Source organism: Pyxicephalus adspersus, chromosome 1, assembly GCF_032062135.1.
Source record: "Pyxicephalus adspersus chromosome 1, UCB_Pads_2.0, whole genome shotgun sequence".
NCBI lineage: Eukaryota > Metazoa > Chordata > Amphibia > Anura > Pyxicephalidae > Pyxicephalus > Pyxicephalus adspersus.
Genome location: NC_092858.1, coordinates 58,004,732 through 58,032,191, shown reverse-complemented (window position 1 = coordinate 58,032,191; position 27,460 = coordinate 58,004,732). Strand labels below are relative to the sequence as shown.

General features: G+C 37.4%; 1 protein-coding gene across 1 annotated transcript in view; it reads right to left on the bottom strand.

Annotated features, from left to right (window-relative positions):
• Positions 1 to 19,749: 19,749 nt before the first annotated feature.
• The window catches only part of SLITRK5 (SLIT and NTRK like family member 5), an 8,955-nt gene continuing 1,244 nt past the window's right edge, over positions 19,750 to 27,460 (bottom strand). The window contains exon 2 of the mRNA XM_072411026.1: positions 19,750 to 25,667. Within this exon, the coding sequence (XP_072267127.1) occupies positions 23,014 to 25,659 (2,646 nt within the window). The 5' untranslated portion in view covers positions 25,660 to 25,667 and the 3' untranslated portion in view covers positions 19,750 to 23,013. The remainder of the gene's footprint in view (positions 25,668 to 27,460) is intronic.

Here is a 27,460-nt window from a genome sequence, read left to right as displayed (position 1 = left end):
AAGCTAAAAAAATATAATGGGCAGCACCTGAGTTTTGTTGCTGGTGATGCCTTAATGACCTCAGCTGTGTTGTCAGTAATTAAAAACAGCAGAATGTTTGCAAGACCTTGTGCAATCATACACCAGAGGTCTTCATGCAACACTGAGTCGTTTGTCTGGAGTGCATGTGGAAAAGGTCAAAGCATTTATTCACAGAGGAATGATAGGTCATATCAATATGATTATCAGGGAGGAAAACCCCACTTCATCTAAATTTAAATTCAAACAAAAACATGTGTGTGTATATATATATATATATATATATATATATATATATATATATATATATATATATTAAAGCGAATGGACAAGACAGGACAAAAATATATGAGAACTACAACAGTACAACATATTGCCCTGAATATTCTGTTAAGCACTACAGCATTACAAATGTAAATCAGTACCGCAGTACTCTAATAGTAGGAAAATCAAATTTGAAAAGAATTGTATAGCAGCAAGATTGACTATTAAGAGAAGATAAAATCCAAACTCAAGCCAAGACATTTAAAAGAAGAATGTTTAATGAGCTCTGGTAGTAAATTATGCCCATTCTCATTAGGGAAATGTTTCCCTATTTCCAGTTTTCTCTTACACTCCTAAACAGGAAACAATGAGAAATCAATCAGGGGTTCTTCTAATTTTTTATATTTTCTAAGACACAAAAATTGCTTCAGTTAGCATTTTACTCCTAAAAAGTAAAATCACCTTTTAGGGAAGTCTTTTTGAGGGTCTAATTTTAAGGGTCACTAGAACCTAAAAGCTGAATTCTGGTCAGTTCCTCAAACTTCCCTCTCTTCAAACTATTTAGTATCTTTTAGTAGTTTTTTTATAACCTTGACCCTGTATTGTGTAATCCTTCATCTTGGCTCCTTTGACATTATTACAGGCACTAAAGAAGTTCATTGGCAGCCAGAAGTAGGAGTCTACAGTCCCTGCTAATCCCTGTGACCAATCAGGGACAGGGGGCATGAGTGCACTGAAGATAAAGGACAAATCTCTTTACTGCCTTTACAACCCAACACTATCACTGTAGTTATATTCAATAACACACATGGTTCCAAAACTCTTCAGGCTCATTGTATAATAAAGGGAACAGACCACCCTTTATTTCTCCCATTTACTGAAATCAGCACCATCTTTTCTAATACTGAACACTGCCGACACCTAACACTTGCTCCATATATCCCTTCCTCTATGTTGAGCTCATCTCCCAAACAGTTTTTTTACTAACCTTCGTTATCAGTTCTCCTTTGCCAATGGTGACAGCACAATAAATCACAAAGCTCAGCTCATTTGTATTGTGTCTGTGCTTGTCACTGCTTTGTGACTCCATTGAGTGTAAGTTTAACAGTCAGTGTGAAATAAACACCATGACGCAGAATTGTAAACAGGGCATTTATCAGATCACAGCACTGCTTCTTACACAAAGGGCGGAATTTGGTAAAGTTAATCGTTAATGCGCATGAATTTGCGCACACCTTTCTGCAATTTAAGAAAGCTTTATCGACCAGTGATAATTTGTTCATGCAAGTAGACGAACCAACCCTGTATTTATCACTAGAGCAGGCAGTTTGTTTCTCCTGACACACGTATGGCAGCTCGAGACATGTCAAATGTATTGCTTGTAACAAAAATGTATAAGAAACAGTGCATATAACAATGCTAATCAGGTGTAGTGTAATGCATCTGACTCTTCAACCTATAAAAGCTAGCTAAATATGTACACAATCCAAGTTTTAAAAGTTATATGTAGATAATTGTACATATGCATGTGGGTATACATATAAAAATATATTTGCTTATATATAGATATGTATATATATGTAACTATATCTATGTATAAAAGAAAGTGATGTATACATTTATCTATACTTTGTGGTATGTGAATATTTATATCATTATGGTAGGATTGTGCAAGTATTTTATTTTTATCACCTCTGTTACACAAGTGCCTATATCTACATCTAAAAAGCTTGTCATGAACTGAATATTGTTCATTGAGAGCTCTGTGATTGCATAGAAGACATTTTCGAACACCCAGATTAGCACAAGTGTGCATGGCTCAATCATGAAAATATTGCTTGCTGCTTTAGTGGGCTTTGCTAATTGGTGCACTACAAAGCTACAAATATATAAGCTACAAATATTTATAAGGAATTCAGCCCTATTGGGCACATTTCAGAACTGCCAGGTTTCAGGTAAGTGGTTTAGAAGGGTTTGCTCTGCATACTAATAATATGCTGTTCTTTTTTTACTCTTGCCTAACATGCTTTTTTATCTGCATGTGTATCATACTAGAATCATAGACTAAGATGTTTTCTTCTGTTTCATCAACATTTTAGGCCATCTTTTGTGGTTGTTCATGGCTCAATAATGACTATTGTTGCCATAGGCAATTGTGTATTTCTTTCCAATATTCTGCTCTAAATATACCATCAATTGTATTTATCATACTGTATTTATAAAGTTGCAAATGACAGACTGATATAAACAATGACACAGGAGGAGGAGAGGACTCTGCCTAAAAGAGCTAACAATTTTCCTCTTTTGTAAAAATAACAGATCCCAACCCCCTTACCCATAAAAAATCCCTAAATGCTTAAAAAAAAAAAAACTAGAAACACTGACACCATGCAAGCATTGTTTTGTTTTACTAATACTTATCATTGCAGGATACAAAGATGTGTAAAGTGTCCAACAACCTGTCACTGTACCACTCCATATTCTGCACCAGCTATTATCTATCCATTTGGATGAAGCTCCTGAATTTTTGGTAAGTCTTCCAGGTGCCAAAAAAGTTTTTACCCACTGACCCCCACAACACAGCGGTTACATGGTAGGCGTCTTCTCTTATGATGGCCCTTGCCACAAATGGGGGCAGACAGTGGGCTGGTTTTTGCCACAAGAGAAGGGGAGCACAGAGATTCTACTCCCTTTCTTTTTGGCAAAACCAATGTTGTTTTTTGGTAAATTTTGTTTTTTGGGTTTGAGGTAAAGGTGTCACGGAAAAGAGTCAATCTGAAAAACCGGGTAAGATAACTAAAACCATTCTGAAAATGCACACAACACAGTTGCTGCCCTATATTATAGATGCTGTTGTATTATCCTTTGGGAGCTCATTTACAAAGAGCAGAGTATGCAAGGCTCACCCATTGAAATGTGTACAAAGTGTCAATGCACAGTGACAGATGAGCACATACTCAGCCCCATTGTATCAACCCATGTATATGCAGACAGTCCTAGCAAACCACCACACATGAAGCTGAAACTAAATGACTGACACAACAGTAAGCACAATGATGAGACAGGGGAGCAGAACAGCACAGGTGAAGAGGAGTGGGCTGGCTGATCCCTATAGTACATCAGATGGGAAATGAGGTGCAATCAAGAGGCTTCAGCTTCCAATGCTTTTTGTTTGGACATCACATTGTGCGGGGAAATGGGACTGATGGCTTTCAACACAAAATAAGATTATCTACAAATGTTCAGAAAGATTGATAAGGCATGTGTTCAGTTTTAAAGAAAATAGCATCTAATCATTAGTGTCATCACATCAAAAAAAGAGCAGACCCCATCTTGCCTTCAGCTAAATGCCAAGTCCTACTTTGATAAGCTTAGTATCTATAAAATGTCATAATCAAAAATGCACTATAGTATTTTATTGCTGCATATCTGGTATCCTAATGATACCATAGTGTGGTATTTTCAACTTCTCTTTCTGTATGTTTGTTCCTTAAGGCCCACATTAACTTTAATGGTGGTTAAACACAGTCCTGTAGAACCCATTGTTCCATATCTTTTATTAAAGAGAGTTATTGAGCTATAAACAGATATATGTCTATTCTTACGTGACTTTATCTATACTGTAACCTATAAATTATGAATTGAAAACCAACCACATTGGCTAAAAAGGAAACTGTGAACAGGCTTTGCACATTTAGGTATTTACATTCAACAAGCAATAAGTGAGTGACTCTATAGGAGTTTAACGCAGAACTAAAAAAAAAAAAAAACCTCACCTTTACTTTTGCAGATCCACTAATCTTTGCAGAGGATTCCTTGATCGGGTCCTGCGTTGTCCTGTAATGCGCCTTTGTCTGCAGCAGGCACCACCATCTTCTTTACTCTTCTGCTTTTGTCACCAGATCTTGCACTGCATAGGTGTGAGATTGGGTGACATGGCCTGCTGTAAATGGGGAAAAAAAAGAGAGATGCATGGGATCAACATTTTTTTTTCCCCCATTGAAGAAAAAGCTCCTTCTGCACATGACTGATCTTGAGCATGCACAAAAGTAGCAGCCAGAAGCCTCGTAGGATGCATGACGTAGGTATCCCAGGAGGCTCTGCACTCCAACTCTGTCTTTATTGCTAAAAGGCTTTAGTATTTTTTTTTTTTAATAAAGGGTTTTAAACCCCCTATTTATGTAAAGTAAAAATTCTGGTAATAGGTCCACTTTAACAAAATTTTAATAGCAGTACCTTGTGTAACCCATTAGCTAAAAAAAAGCTACTGCTGGTCTCTGTGGTTATTTCTCTTTACTTCTACACCCTGCAAAACACAGTGGTGATGTTAAGAGTAAACAAGGGGCATGCTATTCAACACATGCAAAAGTGCAGCATAAGAAAGGTGTAAAAACTGTGCTTTTGGATTAAAGTTTCAGAAAATATATCACCAAACAGGTAAGTACAAATGGTACTTTCATTGTGATTATGTAAAGCCCCTGTCCATTCCATACCATCCCTCACTGACCTATGTAGCTGCAGCCACAGATGAGCAATTAATCTTCAAAGTTTACTGCAGAAGTGCTCTAGCTGCCCAAGTCAACAAGCCTGATTAAAAGTTTTGAACTGGTATCCATGTGGGAAAAAAATCCAAAATGTATGTTTTACAACAAAAAAAAATTCTTGCAGGAACTGATGACAAGAAGTGTAAAGTAAGGGTTTGCACACTTGCTGAGGGATCCCAGAGTCTATTGCTGATGGCTTTAACTAACTTCTGTTGCACAGGCACTAATGCTATGCTAAAGGAGAATGAGCTAAATGTCTTTTATTTACTTTCAGTGTAAAAAAATGTTACGTTAGCAATAATTTACCAATTAGTGGTATTCGTACTTCAAAAGACAAGTAAGCATGTGAAATATCCACAAGCCATGTCCATGGGCATCTGAAAAGCTAAAACTTTGGGCTCTTTTAGAGTGGGCCGGTTGTGTTCAGAGACATAACCCGCTCATCTCCCTGAGCCTGCGATGTCTCCGGGAGACGTGGTCCGTGGCTCTGGCCGGTGCGGCCCCCCCAAGTGGGGTCCTTCCCCTGGCTCCGTTGGTTGGTGCACCGGCCAGGGCCGCGGTCCACCTGTCAGATGGCCATGGCCCACTAGTGGGCCACGGACCAGGGGTTGGGGACCTCTGATGTAGAGAGATTCGACCATTTGTCAGCGATAATAAGATGAATGGGATAAATTAGCAAAAAAAAAAAAAAACGTACACAAGCCGCGACAATCAAGACTTAAAGGGAGTGCAGAGCCTTCTTGGATACCTACATCACACATCCCGGGAGGCTCTGGCTGCTCAAGGGGGCATTTTTTCCACAAGAGATGCAGATTTTACACATGCGCAGTGAGATCGGCTCTTTTCTTTTCCCCTTAACAATGGCTATGTCAATTGATCTCACACCTGTTCAGTGCAAGATTGGGTGACATAGCAAGAAGACAAGAAGATGGAAGAGAGGACAGAAGATGGCGGCGCAAGGCGTTTGACCCGCGCCAGGACAAAGGGGAATTCCAGGATGACAAGGGAGCAGATTGTGGGAAGAACCAGCACCATCGAGGGATCTGTGGGATTAAAGGTGTCTTTTTTCATTTTTAGTTTGGTTCCGCTTTAATTTTTGTTGCCTTAATTGTTTAAAAATGTAATATCATAATGTTGCTCCTAAGACGTCATTTTGAGATCCACTGTGCTGGATTGCTAAACAACTGACCACTAGTGGCAGATATCATTGAGAAGAACATCCTTTTTGCTGATTCACCTCCCCTCCCATTTCCATAGTGCTGTACAATGCTCATTCATTCCTGCAGTCACTTTCACTAATGGTCATTTAAGTCAACAAATACTGAGTGTTTGTACAGGGCTTTAGGAGAAGGCTTCAGTACTGAAAATTGAGGATGAATTATTTTGCCTGCACAAAAATCAGTGAGTGCTTGTTTTAAAAAGTCTTGCTAACAATAATGTGTTTCCATGCAAAAAAAGTGCAATAATTGGACTCACAGAAATGCACAATACACATGCGTTGGTGTACTCGACTGCCAATAATTCTCAAAAGGCAAAACTATTTTGTTATTCCAGCAAAAATGTGTCTAAACATGTTGGCCTTGTTATGTAACAAAGTATTGTTAGGTCAAACATATCATTTGTCACTACATGGGGACTTGATACATCACTAGTCAGTGTCCACCAGTTAGAACCCATCTCCTTCTTCAAACCTAAACTACGCACACATGAGATAATTGTCGCCCTGGACGAACAGTCGTGTTCATCTCCGGACAAAATCTGACGTGTACAGCTGTTTATCAACATAGTTCATCAACCTGCCACATGAGATTGATGAATGACAGATCTGGAAAGATTGACATTCGCACCTCTTCTTTCTATTAAACAGAACAGTACTTTGTGTACAGTGCTCGTTGGTTCTGTCACTGGAAACCATTACGAAAGATGTGTGACATCCCTCATTTGTTTGTATGAGGCTTTCCTATAACAAACTATCTGGCTAAACATTCTCGATTTTGTGAACTGGCTTTGCCCTATTGTTCGGTAATTTATTTACTCGTTTCTGCTGGCTTGATTAGATGTGTTCACTACCATGTACAACATCAATGACAAAATGTCATTAAGGAGTTAATTTCCTCTACACTGCTGCCTGTAGTGACAACTTTCTAGATAGTTTTAACTTTGTTGGAGAAGGAATGACACATTAATTATAAGCAACAGTGGTTAGCCAGCAGAGCATCCAGAGGGCAATGCACTCATCACAATTCCTCAGTGCCTTCATCTGGACTAACACAATTAGAATGTAGAAAATTTCAGACTTGATGGACTTTGCATTTGAGTATTTGTATTTTCACTCCTGTCAATTCAGTCTCTTTGGAGTTTTTGAAGTGAACATCTTACACATGCCTTTATTTCCAGCACGCATGTGCCATACAACAAAAATGATTTAAGTCCTTAATACAGTCTTCTGATTAATGAGCATACATACTTTGAATATTAATTCAGAAAATAAATCCTAACATAAAATTATTTTTTTATCTTCTTGCCTTAACAATTTAAGTAATTTAACTTTTAAAACTTTACAAAGGAAATGAGATGAAAAGAGAAGTTGTTGCCCAGTCACCAAATAGAATTAACTTTTCAATATAATTACAAGGTGAAACCCTTTGTTCTCAGTTTCCTTTCGTCATGTTTAATTTAGCCCCCAATAGCTTTTTAAATAATTGGGGTTTTGTATATTTTTTATGTCTTTAATATGACCTGGATTGAAAAATAAAACATGCATATTTAATACACATATTTAGGTGTATACAGGATATTTGAGAGAATATTTAGTATTCTAAATTCTAGCCAGCTTGTGAAACTCCAGGGAATTAGACATTCTCCTAAACATTCCCTGGTGGGAATCAATTACTGTCATTGAAACACATGAACCTGGATGATTCCCACAAGGGAATGTCTGATTCCTTGTTTTATAAATAGAGCCCTAAGCTTCCTTTCACATATTTTTCAGATTTGTTTTTTGCATTAGTGAAAATAAAAACTACTGGTTACACTGCTGTAAAGCTAAGTTTGAAACAAACCCATGCAAATAAATAAGTTTGAGCAGTGACCTATCTGTCTCTACACCATAACTTTGATGAATGTGGACGTTTATTTGGATGACTCATAGCACTGTATGATTAATATGTCATAGGTAAACCCTATTTTAAATTCCTAAAGACAAAAATAAAATAATAATACAAAAATATATACAGTACACTGCTCTAATACATGAACATGTCACTATGTTTTATCTCTTTTAGGATCCTAGTACAGAAAATGACAGAAAATGTGGATATGCCAGAAATTCTTCTGATTTCCTGAGGGCTGACAATATACAGCATCTTTGTGCACTAAATGGTGTCAGTCCTGCCCATCTGTCTTTTGCTAAAATGCTGAATCCCACCCACTGTGCTCAGCTCCAGAACATATAAACGAATGCTTTTGTAATCCAATAAACATTTCTATAATCCAATGAAAGAACTGGGGGGGCTAGTTAACCTTCCTGACATACCAGCGGAAGGGTGCTCTGAACTTCACATAATATATAACGGACAATAATATAACACAAATAACAAAACAATTATATTTAACAGACCAAAAGCAATTAAGGAGAAGTTCATTTGCAAATATTCGGGAAAAGGTTTAGAAAAAAAACATGCAAAATTAGAAGACTTTAAAGTTTATTTAAATTCAAAGTTTTTAAATTATCAAATCGATACTTGCTGTGTCTACTCTTTGTTCTTAAAACAACTTTAATTCTTCAAGGTACAATTGTACACAGTTTTTAAGGAACTTGGTATGTAGCTTGCTCCAAATATTTTGGCTGCCTCAGTTACTTCTTCTTTTTCTTACTGAATTTCTTTTGGGGGAGAGTCACTGTCTTGCTGCAGAATACATTTGGACCAAATGAGACACCTCCCTGATGGAATTGAATAACATAAGTATCTGCTTGTTTTCTAGCACTAAGGATATGTACACAGGTAAGATAATTGTTGCTGAAAATGTTTTTTTGCGATTATCTCCACTGAAAGAAAAACAAATGCACACTGTACACACTGCACCTGCTCTGTTCTATGGAAAAGGGAGGACGAGCGAATGGCACCATGCTGTGCTCCCCTCCACTGAAATACACAGAAGTCACTTTCAAATGTTTGTTCATTGATCTGCCGGGGTAGATCAATGAATGGCATCAGGGGACCACTGTACACATGTCAGATTTTCACATGGGACAAGCATGAATGATGATAGTAGTCCTATCATTGATTTTGCAACAACAACAAAGGTAAGTATTCTTTGTGATGTTTTCTAACTTACACTACAGTTACAATTTCGGGACAAACTTCTCTGGTACAACAGAAGTAGGGGTATACCCATGAAAGCTTGTCCCAATAATTTATCTGTTAGAGCATAAGTATTTATGGACAGTACACCAAATTCCCAACTGTATGTGCAGACATGCAGCCCAAATTTGCAAACAGCCCCCACCATGCTTCACAATTGCCGGCAGACATCATCCTTATACTGTTTGCTTCTATCCTCAGCAACTTCAATATGGTGGTAGAACATGGCTTTTACTGGCCCAGTTTCATTGCTCCTTTACAGCTAAGTCTAATTTTATGCAATGGTTTTATTTCACTTTACACTTTATCCATCCGATCATCATATTTTTTATAATGATTTAATCATACGCTAGACTGGGGTGTCTGACTCCCGTATTTGAGGGCTACATACAGGCCAGTATTTTGACATAAACAACATTTTCTGCAGTCTGTTGCATAAATACTAATAATGTGTGCAGACCCCAGTTCTTGGGAACTCAAGCTGGACAGACCTGCACTGAACTGCATTCTTGCAAAGGCAGAATTACAATGTGGCATAACCTTCAATAAAACCTGTCCCCCTCTCATTATTGCCTATGGTTATCCTGCATACCTTTGCTCTAATCTAATATCATCTGCGTTAAGAACCAGACCCTTCCCCTGACCACCATCACATTTCACAGTACAATAGTGCTGGCAGTAACCATATTGCAAGCTTAAGTCATGTCCTGTTCAATTAACAGCTTAATCTTCTCTCCATACATCAAATAAACATTCTCCTCTCACTGGCATGTTTCCTGCCTACTAATTCTAACCCTTTCAGGTACGTAAAAAAAAAAAAAAAAAAAGATTCTGTTTCTAGAAGTAGTAATGGTGCTGCAAAGTATATAAGAAACAGATAAAAATGTTTGACTATAGTTCTGTTTAAACTGAGTTCAAAGGTACCTGTCTAAAAAAAAGTGCTACTTAAACGGAAAAGGGTGGATACACCAAATATTGAGTTTTGCCTTTTCTATGTTAATGCACGTTTTTTTAATTTAAATATTTTTAAAGATACTCTCACTTTATAGCATTTTTTCACAAATCTGGATACCTTTCTATAGTACCGCAGGACAGTCAGATATAAAAACACTTTAAAATACTGATAGACTAGAAATCAAGTAGCTTGGTACAAAAGAACTATAGCAGGAACAGCAAGCAATGCATTTAACCCTTACTATTTCTTTACCTGTGCTTTGAAAGCTATTATAGTCATATAGCCATTAGAGTGCAATCACTGTGGATAGCAATATGACTACATTTGAAAACAACAAGGAAGGGATATGGTACAATTAGATGTATAATTCAATCTCCTGAAAACCTGGAACTGAAAATGATGGTACTGCCTCGTACTGATATATTTACTAGCTAACCCTTCTACCGTTATGCCACCTCATCCATTGCCCATTTACCATGACTCTAGGAAAGATGATAAAAGCATGCACATTTGGAGAGATTAATAATTCAGATACAGAATGTCGCCCTGTACAATATACAGTGTAGATGCAGACAAGACAGGTTGAATGCAACCCCTAAAGCACATGGAACAAAATTCACAAGCAAAAAAGATAAATGTAAAGTTGTGTTGCTTTTTATACATAGAAAGCACAAATGTGTTTTAAAAATACAGTTCTCTTTTCAGACATTAGAGAAATAAAGGGGCTGCCATAGATACATATCACTTGTCAGTCATTCTTCTCTGCCACTAAAAAAGGATAATCTTCATCATTCAAATAAATCTCATCAAACATTGACAGGTTTAGATAGTATTCCTTTAGCATGGACATAGACAAGCAAATCTGCTGGACTAATGCAGCAAAATAGAGGCCAGAACATGAGGATTCATTGTGATAACCTAAATTTAACTTTATAACACAGCAAACTAAACTAAACTACACTACACAGCAAAGTCTCAATTGCACAGTTCCTTGAAATCAACTTTTGATTGAAACCACCTTGTTTGTAGAATGTTCATTTTATTGTTCTGCAAATGTGACTTGTTGTAAAGATAGTAATCCCCAACTACTGAGGGATTAAACATCTGCATGCCGTTTATCCTTTACTGAGATTTCACTTCTACTACTTGACCAACACAATAATCCCTTTTCAACAGGGGAAACCATTTACTAAAATGTATCCTTTAACTTCATGGATTAATATTGTATCTAAGAGAAGCCACTACAATTAATAATGGGATAGAAAAAAAAACTAGAAAACAAATTCTAGACCTGCTCATAAAATGTTCACTTTTGTGGAACACACAGAGCAGTAAAAATAGGAAACAATAATCAAAAAGCCCTCTCTAGTAAGATAAGTACAAATTTACATAAAAATTAATTGTTGCAATATAAATATCAGAAGTACCACTCCTTCCAGATATAAAACACAATGTTTCCAATTATGATCCTAAATGATGGCAGAACCAATATTAAAATTGTACATGTACAGTTCATAAATTCAGGTTGATACTGAACATATATGACAGGCTTATTCAATAATGATAAATGCGAAAATGGCACAATTTTATTTAAAAGCATGTCTAAGTTTTTAATTTTGGAAACAAGTTTATAGTTGGAAAATATGATTTTAAAGGCTGGGTGGAAACTAAAATGAAAATCTCAGAGATGAGCCTGAGGACTCTGTTTAGAAATAGAGAGGGGCAGCCTTCCGTGACCCATTTGTAAACAGAAGCACTAGAAGCTTGCACCTGCTGTTATTTGCATTTCTTGCCACATATCTGTTTGAACAGAGTGAAATTATATGTTGATGGACAGTATGTGATATGAGATTAATAAGCAGGTGCCACTGTTCATGATGAATTCTAGGTTTGTGGATACAATTAGTAGCTTAGGAAGGTAGAAACCACAAATTTGCTGTTATGCAGACAGTCAGATATAGCCATTGACTCTAGCCTGGTAACCTATTTACAAGCTGATACAAGTTACTTTTTAAAAAGTTTTTAATTTTTGTTCCCATATTTAGGAATTTGCATGTAGAGGAAAGCAAATGCACCAATAACAAATCTCACTATACTTTGGAAGTAAATGAAGTATGCCTGGAGGAGAAATGCTCCTTTATCTGTGCCAATAAAAGCAAAATATATATTTTTTACTATATTATCTATTTCCAGCAGTCATAAAACAAGTCAGAATATACACTGGCAACCTTTTTGTGTCTTTGAGCAGATTTCCATTGCCCTGGTGGTACAACTGCGACCCTGTGGTCACCATTGCATGTCCGGTGCCTAATACAACACAGAAATTTGTTTCCCCATAGCAGCAATAGAGGATCTCCTGCAACGATTGCCAACAATTATACAGTAGCAGTACATATCTAATTGAATTTAGACTGATTTGGCTAGTTTTTACGTATAGTTGACAGCCATGGACATAAAGCCTATGATGCCTTTTTATAAAATCCCTTTTTATCCCTTTCACATAATTTACACTTGGCATACCAAAACAATTAAAGTGATTGTTTAAATAGCCAAAACTATTGTTTTATTTTTTTCCTTGTATGATTTAGAAGAATTAGATTTTTTTTGTCTTGGTAAATGCTAAGCAGAATACCTCTCCCTAATGTTCCTGGTTTATTCTTTTATCTTTAGTAACACATTTTAAACAGCACTGAATAAAGTCAACTTACATAATACAAGAAATTTTAATTTCTGGATTTGTCATAATTAGCAACTATTTTCTGCATAACATTCATTGCATTTATACCCTGAGTAAAGATGAGTGAATGTTCTTGGGTTCAGTTCATCCAAAATTACTTTGAAATTATTCCAGTCAAACCCATTTATATGTCCCCATCAAATACTACAAGGCTTGCATTTCAGATGCTGTTCTATGCATGCCTTATACTAGCTTTAGATTACTACAATTCTTATATTATAATGTGTGTATTAGTTGGGAACTGTCTGCAGGTTGGTAATGCATATAGTAGGCAGCAGTCCCTTGGGTTGGTGCTTGGTAGTTTAAATGATGCTTGTTGTTGGGTTTTCTATACAACCAATCCAGGCCTAATTTGGAATCAGAATCCAAACAGAAGCACTAAAGGACAGCAAGTTAAGGTAAACGAAACACTGCAAAAAAAAAAAGGAAAAAAAAAAAAAAGAAAACTATGACTCTCTTCCAAGCCATTTCAAAATGAAATACCTAATTAAAAATACATGAATGCATAAAAATAATCTATTTTTTAAGGTGTACTTCAGTCCGTCTTTATTTTAGCGTTTTGTAGAGCAAAGCAGGATTCTGTCTAGAAGAGATATCTGGATTAGAAAATATGCTAAACATAATAAACATTTTTGGGCAGCTAAGGCAATTACACATATGTGTTTCATTTGTGTGTTTAGTAGTTTGTCTACACTTACACCACTTCAAGCAGGTGTATAGAATAAATAGGCAGCTTATTGTATTAGCAGCCCCACAAAACTATTTATTCACAAAGCCATGTCAATTTTTTAGTTTTATATATTAACTATCAAAAGGTAATATAACAAAACACAAAAATATTTGCAATGCAATAAAACAACAATGAAAGCCCCCTTTTTTCAACATTTATACACATTGGTATGTATTTCATGAGTCATAATTTTATGATCACTTCAAAAACAGCTCCATTCCCTTTTCTTAATGGATGCTTTTTAGAAATTGTTAGGCAGGCCAGAAGCTGCAGATATTATTTGGCGTAAACTCCAAGTATAATAGTTGTAAATGAACAATAAAGAACAAAATACGGCCAATCTGTAATATTAATGGAATAAATCTAGCAGTACTTCTCAAAAAAACAAGGAAATAAAATAATAGAAAACAGAAAAAAAATATATTGCTTAGGCAAATGGCACACAGGGAAAAAAATACACTTTATTATCTAGGTTTTTGTGTATTGGGATTACAGCAGGTATACTTTGCAGTAATGCCAAGCAAAGCTCAAATTTATTTTGGGGCACTTAGATGCCTACGTTTCCTGCTTTTTTAGAAAATTTGCATACACCTAAAAGATCATTAGCTCTTTTGTTTTTATCTAAGAAACTATTTTTTTTTGTAGGCGGCCTACCTACACATTACCAAAATAATATAAAATTACCATTGTCTGCCATTACCCAATGCTGTTTGTATGCCTGTTGGGAAGTTGTGCCATCGCTTTCTGTTCTCATGATAGTTATTACCAACACAGAAAGTAGTCAACGGCTGTTACTATCATTGTTTTAACCACAGGTAGTGATAGGAAACTCACCCATGGGGTCACTGAGTGCCAAAAAAATTTGAAAGACATTTTTAACATTCCCCACATGCAAAACTGAAGTCTTCAAACCATGTTTTGAAAATTGGGCTCAAGTTCTATTTTGAGATCCCAATAACACCTTTAGGGCTTGTTTAAATTGACTGTTTTGCAGCAGTTACACTGCCTGGTGGCTGATTGATCTACTGCTACTTCGCCCCATGAAACAAATGAGCGCATTTCAATGATAAATGTTGGCAAGCTGTGGTAAGCATTTGTGTTTGATCCCCAAGGCATTCCTGACAGATCCTTCTTTTACAGATATTATTTGCAACATCTGACAGTTGTCTATTCTGCCTACCGCCTATCAGGACAATGTGGTTGGAGGCAGCTGTGCCTATATGCAGTTGTAAAGTGCTAACCACACCACCATGTGAACAGGTTAATTCACTGGAAAGCATATACTGTTTTGAAACACGAATGACAAGCTACCATATTTTTATTTCCTGCAATAGCAACTATGAAATACAAGGGACTTGATGTATTAAAGCTCTCCAGGCCTGGAAATGATACACTTTCATCAGTGAAGCTTATTTGTTAGCAAATGTTTTGAATCCTGTACGAGATCCATTCAAGGTTTGCAGGATCACCCAGCTTCACTGATGAAAATGTATTCTCCCTAGCCTTGGAGAGCTTTATTAAATCAGGCCAATGTGTTGCAACTTGAACAAGTTCAACAACTAGAGCAACCCCACAGAGAAGGGTCCTCCTTCCCATTCTGACAAAGGAAATTCTTTTCTACCAAAGTGTTTCTCACACCAGGTTTGCCTCATTTTACTTTAATTCACTTTACTATGGCACCATTTTCTTTTCTCTAATTCCAGGCTGTCCAAGTTTCCAGCATATGCATCATATTGTTATGCAAATCATACAGAGGACTGAAATCAAACATTTACACAGGGCTGTGCATACTCTATTTCCATGGCATTTTTTCAATAGCACTTAGAGACCACTCATGCAGAAATGTCACACAAGGCAGCAGAAATGTCTCATGTTTATCAATATCTGAACTTAAGTAGGTTCTAATAAAGATACTTAGTATAGGTGCTAATAAAGGTAGGTAAAGCAAATGTTCACAATAGTGCAGAGACTCTTTACGTTCCTTACTGCCCAGATTGGGTTCGGATTTTTTGCACAGTTTGCCAACTTTGGGCCAAACCACTCTGAAGTCTATTGGAGTCAATCTAGTTATTTAATTCTGTGTATACTACTATAATACTGTGTGAGCTATTGTTAGGACAAGGAATTGGAAGCCTTAACAAATAAAAACTAAAATAAAAACATTATTTCTCCCTATACAGGCTCCACACCATTGTCAATTTTGCCTAACAGCTCCAACAAACACAAAATATTGTTGCTGCGAGCCAACCTTTTTATACAAAAGGGATGGGTTGGTAATTGTTTCAAATTATTGGCCATTGAAACTGCAAGGAGCAAAGGCCTAAACATTTCATTTTCAGAATTGGATGAAAGCTGATAGGCTGACAATTTGGCTGCAAACACTCCTTTGTGTTTCTGTATGATGAAATTAAATAAATGGAAATGCATGAAACCACAATTCACAGTACTTTGTAATGTGCATTGAGGCACACAGCAAATGCATTGACATGCAATGCAGTGTGTTAAAATTCTTGACAACAGGCTTTGACACATATTGATATGTGTTTTGATGTGTTTCAATTTACTTCAATGGTAAATGCATCGGGGCAAAATGAACCAAAATTGAATGATGTGTTTCTGGCATTTTAGGTTTTCTGGTGCATTTGGTGATTTGGCAAATATACAATATACCTATACTGTACACTGGTAATTTCAGTATATGTCTTGTGTAAACATTTGCTGTCAAAGCCATGTTTCTATAAGACTATGGGAACTATTATGAAAATCTGCATTCATCATTATTTTACCGTGCATTACTAGCTGTCCTCATTTGTCCAATAATCAGTTTAAATGTGATTACTTCTGTATTAGATGACAAAATGTTGCAAATAGTATTGTCTTAAACAGATAAAGATCGGAAAAAAGTAATATTCACTTTTCTTTATAAAATCTGAGTGGAGTAGTAGAGTACATTTCTTGGGAGGTAAAGATATGTAGAAATGAATTTACTAATCAACTGGCATATGGAGTAAATAAAAAAAATACTGAAGAGTGATAACAAATTGTTTTAAATATTTTGGCACGTTCCCATGTTGTATAGATATAAATGCATCACCTATCCACAAACGCAGAAAACATTTAACAAGTAGTAGAAATGACCAGAATTATCTCATTGTAATTGTAATTTGCACCTTACTTAGAACGGCCTGATTAGCAGATATCAAGAAATATCTGAAAATCAATTTTTTTATTGTGTATTTTACTGTTCACTCTGTAACATCTGCTAAATAAATCTTTCCATCTCAAGCACATCAACAAAAAAATGTTACAATATTTAAATTAGGCAATCCAGGCACAGGCATTGTAAATGTCAATCATCCAGAATCAAATTCCTAATTCTTTTCAGTTTCATAATGAATCTCTAGAACACTCTGCAGTAAAAAAAAACACAAAATAAAAATAATAAATATGTGCTCTTCAAGCCTAATATTGGATAAAGATATTTATTAAACTGTGGGAGAGGACAGAAATGATGCAGAACCCTACCTATATACACACATAATTCACAATGTATAATTATGCATTATGCATAATGCATATTGTCTGTAGGTTCTACACTTTTATGATCCTATTCTAACATCAATCCCCAATGCCCCTGAGAAAGAATAAAAAGCTCCTGCTTATGTATTTGGGTAGTACCTGGCCTAAGTCTTTACCAATATATTTTGTGGCCGAAATATTTATTATCTGTTATGTGTCTAGTATGTTGACAAGTGTCTAACAGGAGATTTCACCTTGCTTTGGACAGATATCCTCTCACTCCATGCAGTGACTTTGGCACAGTCAGTAAAGACACCTGAATGAACACTGACAAAAACATAGATGACATGGTTCCTAAAAAAGAAAAACTCATCATAGATTTTATTACAGAGCAAGCCACCACAGCATTATATATCTATATGTATATCTGCTCTAAGCAATTTGCAAAAAAATTGGTAAGGAAAAGTGCACAGAGATCTCCAATTTGGTATAAAGCTGGCCCTCAGCAAGGAGCTATATCAACCCACCACCCCTTCACTGAAAAGAGTATTCCCACAATAGCCACATTATTTGTCTAAAAGTCACTGATAAAATAAATCAAAGCAGTCAAAGCAATCTGAAGATCGGGGTAAAAAAGTCATATGCAAGTATCAACTTTCCTGTAGACAGCAAGCTTGGCACCACCAACTTTCTCTTTTGGTCAAGAAATATGATGGACACAGAAGAAAAAAGGGATCTGCATTAAATAGATCAGTAGACAAACACTATCAAAGTCAATCAGCCAAATGGTTTGATCTCATTCTGGGCCTGTACTCACTTACCCTCCAAGTGGGTCACTCGGTGTAAAAAATTCCTATTTTGCTACTGCTGATGACACTTTGTTGAGGTGAGGAGCTTCCTAGAACCCAGAAGCACACCTCCCCCTTGCCAGGAGTATGTAACACTTGAGGTGTTGCTGTCTGTAATGCAGATGGAAGGGGACAATATAAACTCAATGATTTCCCATTGAAAAGAACTACTGTGCTCTACTTTTATAGGAGTTATAGCATAATCTTAATTGCCCCATTACAACATCCTAATGCACCCCACTGATACACCGTTTGTATCAATATTTCAGGCAACATCAGTATAAACATAATAGTATTTCCCAATAAAAATACTAAAGTGCATCTTCAATACATTGAGATAATGGGGTATAAACAGCTCTGATCTCATAGCAGGATATACCCTGGAGCTGTAGATTCCAGAACCTTGCCTCAATGGTGAGAGACCGATCACCTGAAAAGAGCAGCAACATCACTAACTAATGCACTCACTAGTGATCACAGCAGGGAGGTGGCCAAATGTGTCACACCCGACAGTGATTTATGTGCAGCAGCACCAGTGAGGATCATTTATTGGCGGTCATGCCCAATCAAGAGGTGCCAGTTGAAAAAAACAGGCTGAGGCTTTTCTCTTTGGGTAACTTATTGTTGGGGTAATAGCCCCTACAGTTCTGTGCCACAAAAAATGCCAAGCTTCCCAGCCTCTAGCTCTAACAATCAGATGAGTGTTGCAGGGGAAAACAATTGCATACACAGGGCTGAGATTTGGCAGAATGGGAGACATACCATATACAATCAGATGAGGGTTGCAGGGGAAAACATTTAGCTAAATGCATGGATAGAACCACAACAGCAATGTTCTTTTTTTCAAACATCAATACTAATATCTATCTCTGGCATTCTGCTTTCATAGAAACAACTGCTCAAAACATCAGCTTTGTTATATAAGAATCATCCTACTAGGAATAAAGGGGTATCAACGGTACTGCCTTTAATTTTCTTAGCACAGCGATGGATCAAATCTAAAAAAATAAAAAACAGTAAACAAAATATAGCAATAAAAGAATGCATTCAATAACACAAAGGTAACCAAATCATCTGAAAGTTGTATTAGTCTAGGCCAAAGGACTGCATTCCAAACAATAAACCATGATAATCCATCAACCTTCCCCAACATCAGTACTGGGAAACTTTGAATCTGGGAATATGATGTGTGATTGTATAACAAAATACTTTTTGCGCAAAATATGCAAACAGACATTTTCATCTGTAAAAGAAATATATCAGGATTTAGGCAGAAAGGTGTGCATGTTATCATTTCCTCTCCATAGTACACCTGAGGACAATACTGTAATTGCTATATGTTAAACACTTAAACACCCGTTCACACACCAATGTACATGTTATCTTAGAACACATTAGCAATCCATTTGAGTCACTGATATTCAATTAGTGCATCACATCTGGTCTGAAACCACCAGAGTCTGCACAGCTTACAACTTAAGAAACCTTGTGCAAAAATGTGCATGAAATCTCATTATGATTTGCAATTTTTGGTCAATTACTTTTGTGCAGTTTTGATGTTGAGGTTTGACAAACCGGAAAACAAGTTTTCGTTATTTATGTATTCTCTTTGATGCTTGTTTTGTTTTTAAAAATATACAAAATTACTATGCAGGCCCAACCATACAGGGTATTTATAAGCTCAGGTGCACGTTACCCCTACAGAATTCAGAGTATTTAACCACCTAAATGCAGGGTACTCTATGAACAAAAAGTGTAAGTGCTAAAATACAGATTGGTATAATCAATTTTAATTTTAATAGAATTATTTACTTTCTTAAAATATAATTTTACATTGAATTCCCAAAAGTTTGTAGTTTAAATAAAGTACATATCACCGAACAAAATATATGAATGTAAATAAAATAACATCCTTCATACATTACAAAGCTGCCTTATAGTATCCTGTCTCTACTTTCTCATGTATCAGCAAAATATCATCAGCAAGTGTTTGGTATAATCACATGATTGATGTGTTCTCTTTGCTATTCCAGTAAAATACACACATTTCTCTGATAATGGTTGAAGATATTGACATCATTTATATTTAATGATATGTTACTGTGTTGAGCACTATGTATTTCTTTATTTAATTTCATTTGGCTATGCCCCTATGTAAGCAGAAATACCATATAGCGTTAAGACCTTTTAACTTTCCAGCGTATGCAATATTGTAATGATCCTCTTTAGACTAAAGTATAGACTGTACAAATGTTGATTAAAATCATAATAATAAGCGTGCATAAAAAAATAGATATTTATTTATGATGTACACATTTTAGGATTTGATTGCATGTGGGATGATATTAGAAGACAAAGAGCATAACAGTGATATATGCAAAATAATTCAAAATTAACTGGCCTTATATTAGCATATTTTTTATATATATATATCATAAATGCATTATTTTAAAAAGAATATGCCGGTGATTCAAAAATAAATCAATGATCAGATGCGTATAAACACCATTTTTTTGTTTTTTTTATATGTTTTTAAAAAAACACAACAAAAAACATGAAAAAAATTAAAAATGCATTAGAAAAAAAGTTGACTTGTGAAATGTCATTATTCATTACTGTAATTATTTTATATACACCTAATAAAATGTTTTAACTGTAATAATGTGCAAGAGCACTGCATAAAACATTGAGATAAATATAATTTCTCTAATGAATAATTTATGCTGCAGGTTAATCTGATGTTTGTTACAATATAGTTAATAAAAATAGTGTAACTTTGAGGGCAGTTGTTGGAAAAGTTGCATATCCCTGTTTATAACATTATTTGAAATTCGGGAATACAAAGTACTTAATGTCAACAAATAGATCTTCATGGAAGAATTCAGAAAAGTGTATTCATTAAAGTAAACCTGCCACTAGAATACGTAGTATAAGTTGCCATAGGTGGGAGATGGAAGGCACAGGTACTGGTATTTAATATCTGGTTATTATAATTCCACCGATTGTCCCAGGAGGCCCTGAAACTGGGGGTATGCAGTATACAAGTCTTGACTTTTCAATAATAGGAATGCCCTATCTGCATCCATAATGCAAGGAGGCACAACTGCAATAAATTGGGAGGCATCCACGTTGCACTGTACAATGCAGAAGGATTGGGAAAGCGTAAGCTATTGAATTCTTGCATGCCCCAATTTTAAAGACTACCATGCTGCAAAGATGCAGACTGTTATGTAAAGGTACCTGTTATGCTTTGGTACCTCCTGTCACCCAGATATGGCACTCCCTAATATATTTCCTAGTGACAGGTTTACTTTAAGTAATTGCATATGAGAAACAAGTCTCAGAATGCAAAATATAAAATGTTTTAGGAAGAAGCTACAAACATTTTTTTACATCATAAAGATTTCAATACATAAATACTAGAGAAATGCTCCAATGAATCCTCCACGAACAGAGGAAAAGGAATCCTGATTAGGAACGTTGCACTCAGTGCCATTTCAGATTAATGTTGTAGGTGTGTGTGTTTGTGTGTATGTGTGTAAAATTGTGAGGCATGTGTGTGGTGTCACAGCTTACCCTGTTTTTCAAATATTAGATGTGAAAAGAATATGATCTTTACATAAAAATGAAACAGTTGTGGCATTTAATAGCAATTAAAAAATGAATGTAACATGCTCTAAACAATGAAAATAATCCTAATTATTTAATGTCTTAACCTCAAATTGGGCGTTAAGTATTAAAGAATACAGCAGGGTATGAGTATACAATTCATACTGTATTCATTAACAATGGTATTCTTTAAAACTTGAATTTGTGCCATTTCAATCCAGTGGCAGAAACCAAATAAAAGGATTATAAATCCTCAGTCTCAGGAATGCATGCTGAATGGCTATGGCAGCTCATATGTTAATCCTTTATGTTGATTACATGCATCAGCACACTGCTTGCTTTGAAAAATAATACGTAAACAGAAAAAAAAAAAAAAAAAAACCTTTTTTCCCCAAGTTAAAAAATCTCTATATGTCAAACCTACCAGGTGACAGGACACACACCAGTCTGTACAGTGCATTTAATTTTGGCTACAACAGTAGTCGAGAAATTACATTTGGTTCACTAATGAAATGAAATTATTATTTTCTTCCTAAAACTGGGTATCCCTGTATATCCCTCACTATTCAGTTCTATGAAGTGCCCAATTATAGACTTAGCTTAGCATTCCGACCATAGGTACCTCCTAAAGAACATCCCTATGACCAATACTACTAACAGACTTGCCATAATACATTCAAAATTTGGTCACTTTTTAACATGTAGAATTGTCATAGCCAAATTCCCACATACCAGATCAGGATCTCAGCTTTTTTATGTAGTGCAACACATTTGAGCAAATCAAAGACAAGAATAGTGAAGAAGAAACAAAAAAAAAGAAGAAATGCTAATGTGCATATAAAAATAGGTGCTACATTAAAATATTTCATATTTCAACAATAAATTATTTTTGACTACCCAAGTTATGGATTCTATGTCTTTGCACTTTAGAATTTCGTTTACACCATCTATGGTGATGCATAAAGATCGTAAATAGCTTACATAATTTAGCTTGAACTTGAAAAGTCTGGAGAGCATACAAATACATCCTGTAAAAATGGACCTTTATAATAAACGTAGGGGTAGGGGTTGCTAAAACACCAGAAAAGTCATTTAGACCCACCCTTGTCTAAAGGGTTATATAGCATGGTATACTCTTCATAGATACCTCCTAGCACCAGGAGTGATTCCAACTCTTTAATTCTCAGGCTGCAGAAATAGGAGGAACGATTGCGAACAGTAAGTGTTGTGCCCAGTTTATACAATTGATGGTTGTCCTAAAAAGGAAAAAAAAAAAAGAAAGAAGAAGAGGAGAAAATTGCACACCCTTTCAGTAGAATTTGCTGCAGCTGAAAATCTTGTGCCAAGGCACTTCATCCGTAGGTTGAAGCAACAAAATCATCGAATAGTCCTTTGTTTCAGAGATAATAGTGTAGATGTAGGAGTCTAGAACTGGCTAAATGTTGTCTGTTTTTCCAGCACTTCGAGGTAGTCCGGCTCAACATTAAGTTTAGCTTTTAATTCCAAATATTCGTTCCTATTAGGTTCCACATAGACAGTACTGGGAGTGCTGTAGAGCACAGCTTCTCTTAACCTGTCTGGATGCAGAAACTGACGTTTTGCCTCATATTTTGGGGTATAGGTAAACGGTGGGGGGTTGCTATACTTGTATTCGATATTAGTCCCTGGTGTAGGTCCTTTGTCAGGTTCCAGGATCCCTCTGTAGACACGATCGGTATCTTGTACAGGAGAAAGCTCAACCCTAGGCTCAATCGTGCTGACACTGTAGCTTGGACTCCTGAGGGTACTTTCTCTCTCTTCTTCCAGGTGGTTCCTGTAGGTGACTTTCAGTTCATGGAGATCTTTGTAATCATCCACGGAATTGCCCTCCCTAGATCTGTAGATAGGGTTTTTGCACATGTGACCCAGAGGGTGGGGGATGTACTCATACACATGGCCAGCCGGGGTCTTGACTTTGGGTAGAGGTCTGTTGCTGTACACACTGTACTGCATGTTGAATGAGCTCACGTCTGAGTTATTTGTGCTGGCTGGCTCATTCTGATTCTTTTTTCTTCTCTTCATTACAAGGACAAAGAGCCCTGCAGCCACAAACACAGACATAATGAAAACCAAAAGCAGGCTTAGTATAAGCACAGACAAGGGCACTGAGCTGGGCACTTTGTTGTCCACCTTGATGGGATAGGTGAATGTGGTGGTGGTCTCCGGTGGTGGCTCCTCTGAAGGTGTGGATGTGGGCACCACAATGTCAGAGTAATCTGGGCAAAGCTGGTCGGCTTTAATTGATCTCATTTCCTTCATTGCAAATTTCTTGGGGGTCTTGCAGATCACATCATCCACCAGGACCCCAACACTCAACTGCTCCAGCCAGAGCTTCATCCCCACCACGTCACAGGTACAATCCCAAGGGTTCTCATGGAGGTCTATCTGCACCAAGGACTTGAGTTGGTCTAAAACGCCACTCACTGTCAAGTGGGAGAAATGATTACTTCGTAGGTTTAGCCTAGAGAGATTCAATCCAGAGAAGATGTTGCTGGGCAAATATTTCAAGAGGTTGTTGTTGAGGAACAAAAGGTGTAGGTTGGGAACAGCCTCAAAAGTCCCAGGCTCTATGACTTTAATAGCATTGTACTGGAGGAACAAATATTGAAGGCTCTGAAGACCATAAAACAAGTCTGGTGTCAGCTTTTCAATAGAATTGCCATTTAGGTACAGCCTGCGTAAATTAGTCAGGTCCCCAAAGGCTCTGTCCTGGATGACTGAGATGCGGTTATTCCCAAGGTGCAGGAGGTCCAGTCCGGTCGAGTCAATAAAGTCAGATCGGCGAACCAGGGTGATGTAATTACCTGTAAGGTACATCTTTTTGGGGTTATAAGGTTTAGGGTGTAATTCGGAGATGCTCTGAATCTTTCTCTCCTGACAGTTGACATTTAGTCCCAGGTTGGAGATCTGCAAGTTGCAGGTGCAGTTTGTAGGACACTCCAAAGGCACAGGGGATTTGGTCTGATAAGCAACATAACCATTTTCTTTGGGAGGGTGGTGTGAAGTGGCTCTGACTCTAGATCGATTAGGCTGTCGTGTGCTTTTAGGTTTGGTGGGATTTTTGTAAACAGAAGAGGAGATGGTGGCCCCCGAATTGACGGAGGCTGGTGTGGTATGAAAATACTCGTTAGTACTTCTAGGGATGGATGGTCGCATCTCATAAGTAGGGATCAGTTTCCTTGGGCATAACTCCTGTTTGGATATCTCATCCAGATCTCGACCATACAATCTAAAAGGGGTTTCACAGACCACGTCACCGACTAGGGCAGAGTAGGAGATGCTATATAGCCAATCCTTCAGGGCAATTAATTCACAAGAGCAATTCCATGGGTTCTCCTCTAGTTGTAGCTCCACCACCTTATCCATGTGTTCTAATAAGCCCACAAAGGGAAGCACTTTAAGCCTGTTTCCTCTTAGATCTAAGTGTGTCAAGGGAACAAAACGAAAGAGGTTGGTGGGTAAGCTGGACAAGAGGTTGTCGTTGAGTATTAGGACTTGCAAAGTGTGGAGCCTGCTAAAGGTGTTAGGCTCGATGGAGATGATATAGTTATAATCAACCTGCAGATATTCCAGGCTTTCTAGACCAAAGAAAGTGTCATTTTTAAGAAGTTCCAGCTTGTTATTGTTCAGATGAAGCCTCTTAAGACCCTGCAGTCCGTTAAATGAGCCTGTCTCAATCTCCTGGATGTCATTATTCCCCAAGTGCAATATAGAAGCCCCACTGTAATTGACAAACTCATTCAGGTACAGGCGGTTCAACAGATTCCCAAACAGAAAAAGATGGTAGATTGAAAAACGTGGAGGAGTGATCTCAGAAAGGCTAATAATACCCCTGCCTTCACAATTCACCGATAAGATGCCATCTCGCTCCTCACAAGGGCAACTGTTACACACCTCTCCATAGGATTCAATAGTTTCTGCCCAAGAGAGAACCAAGGATGTTAAAGCAAATGCAATCGTCTGTAATATCCACATCTGCATTTTCTTGTTTAAGTCCTGGTCGAACGTGACTGCAGAGCAGCAATGGTACATCTTAGCTCCTGCATAGGAAAATACAGAACATGTATAAGTACATCAGAGGCATGCACATTGCATGTTGCATGTAGTGAAAGCCATGCGCCTGGATCTCAGTGTAAACCAAGCTAACATATGTTTAACATTTTCTCCCCCAACAAGCCTGCATGCACTATGTCTTGTACAAAATAACAGCAATGCATCGCCATGATCAGACACATTGGTAGTGCTAAAGGTTCATAATGATCTATAAGTATGCAGAAAATGGCTGTCACTTGTAAGATCTTTCTACACTTTACCTATCGCCTCCGTCTATATTTTCAGCACCTCTCCATGGAACAGCGCACTCAAAAGATCTCCATATTAACGGACACTGGAAGATTACATAGTACATCAAGGCTGTTCTACCGCAATGCGTTGCATCATACATTCCTATGATCAGGGATTCTTTTTTTGTTTTATATCTACATTGGATTTTAAGAACAAAGAACCCACCGGCATGGATAGGAGACATAGAAAGGATCAAGGAGATAGAGATGGGCGTCATGCACTGTCTGTGCCGGATTCCTAAGCAAAATGGCACATTGTGGGGGAGATGATGATTAGTCTGTGCCACTACACCCCTCTTCCATTTGTGTGCTACTCATGGAAATAATGGGCGATCAAACCGCACGACATCATCTGTGAAGCCTAATAATAATCTGCAGCCTGCTGATCCCCCCCCCCGAAGGGGTTAATCATTGCATTCTCTGCCAAGGCTTATCGGAAATGCAGATAATGCACATACGTGAAGGGCTCCAGGGACCGTGTTTAGTCAAATATCATTTACTTTGGACATGCTGGAAAACTACCTTAGTGAAGAGGATGGCATAGATCGTCTCTATTTTCACCATTGTCAATAAATGGCATTAAAGCTGCTCATTATAGGCAAGGATGGTTGCTAATGGTACTCCTCGGGGAAGAGGGAGAAAATTAAAAAAAAAAAAGGCCAAGAGACAGTCACATAATAAAAATAGCCTCTAACGTCTGCATAATCTATGTGTGATTGCCATTTCATTGGAGATGCTCTAATAAGGGAGAGGGGATGGCTGGGCTGCTGTCAGTGACATGTAGCTATGTATGTAATGTAGGCTTTCTTCAATAAACACTGACGTGCTTGCCATCACCCGATAATAACTGGCATCCCAACACCCACATCCAACACAGCATCATGCACCACCAATGCAATGAGATCCATACATCTGTAACAGGGATGCCAATGGCAAAAGCCTGGGTCTCTGTAGAAGGGATGGCAAAAGCCAGAGCTTCTGTATCTCCCTACAGCAAGCATGGCAATGCCCAGAGCCTATGCATCTTCAGCAGGCAAGGCAAATGCTTAGCCTTTCTAGCCAGAGCAAGCTTGGCAATGGTAGAGCAAGCATGGCAATGAATACAGACAATGCATGTAAAGCTGGCATGGCAATGGGTGCAGACAATAGATGGAGAGATGGCATGGCAATGGTTATAGCTCATGGATCTAGAGCAGGCATGGCAATTGCCCAAAGATCTAGGGCTGGCATGACAATAGTTTAACCAATGCATCTAAGGCAGGCATGAAAATGCCCAGAGCCTCATGGATTTAGAACAGACAAGGCATTGGTTAGAGCCCGTGCATAGAGTGCTGTCATGGCAATGGCCAGTGCCCATGGATCTAGGGCAGACATGGTGATGGGTATAGCCCATGGATCCAGAGCAGACAAGGGATGGGTTGAGCCCATGGATATGGAACACACAAGGGATGGGTAAAGCCCATGGATATGGGGAAGACAAGGGATGGGTA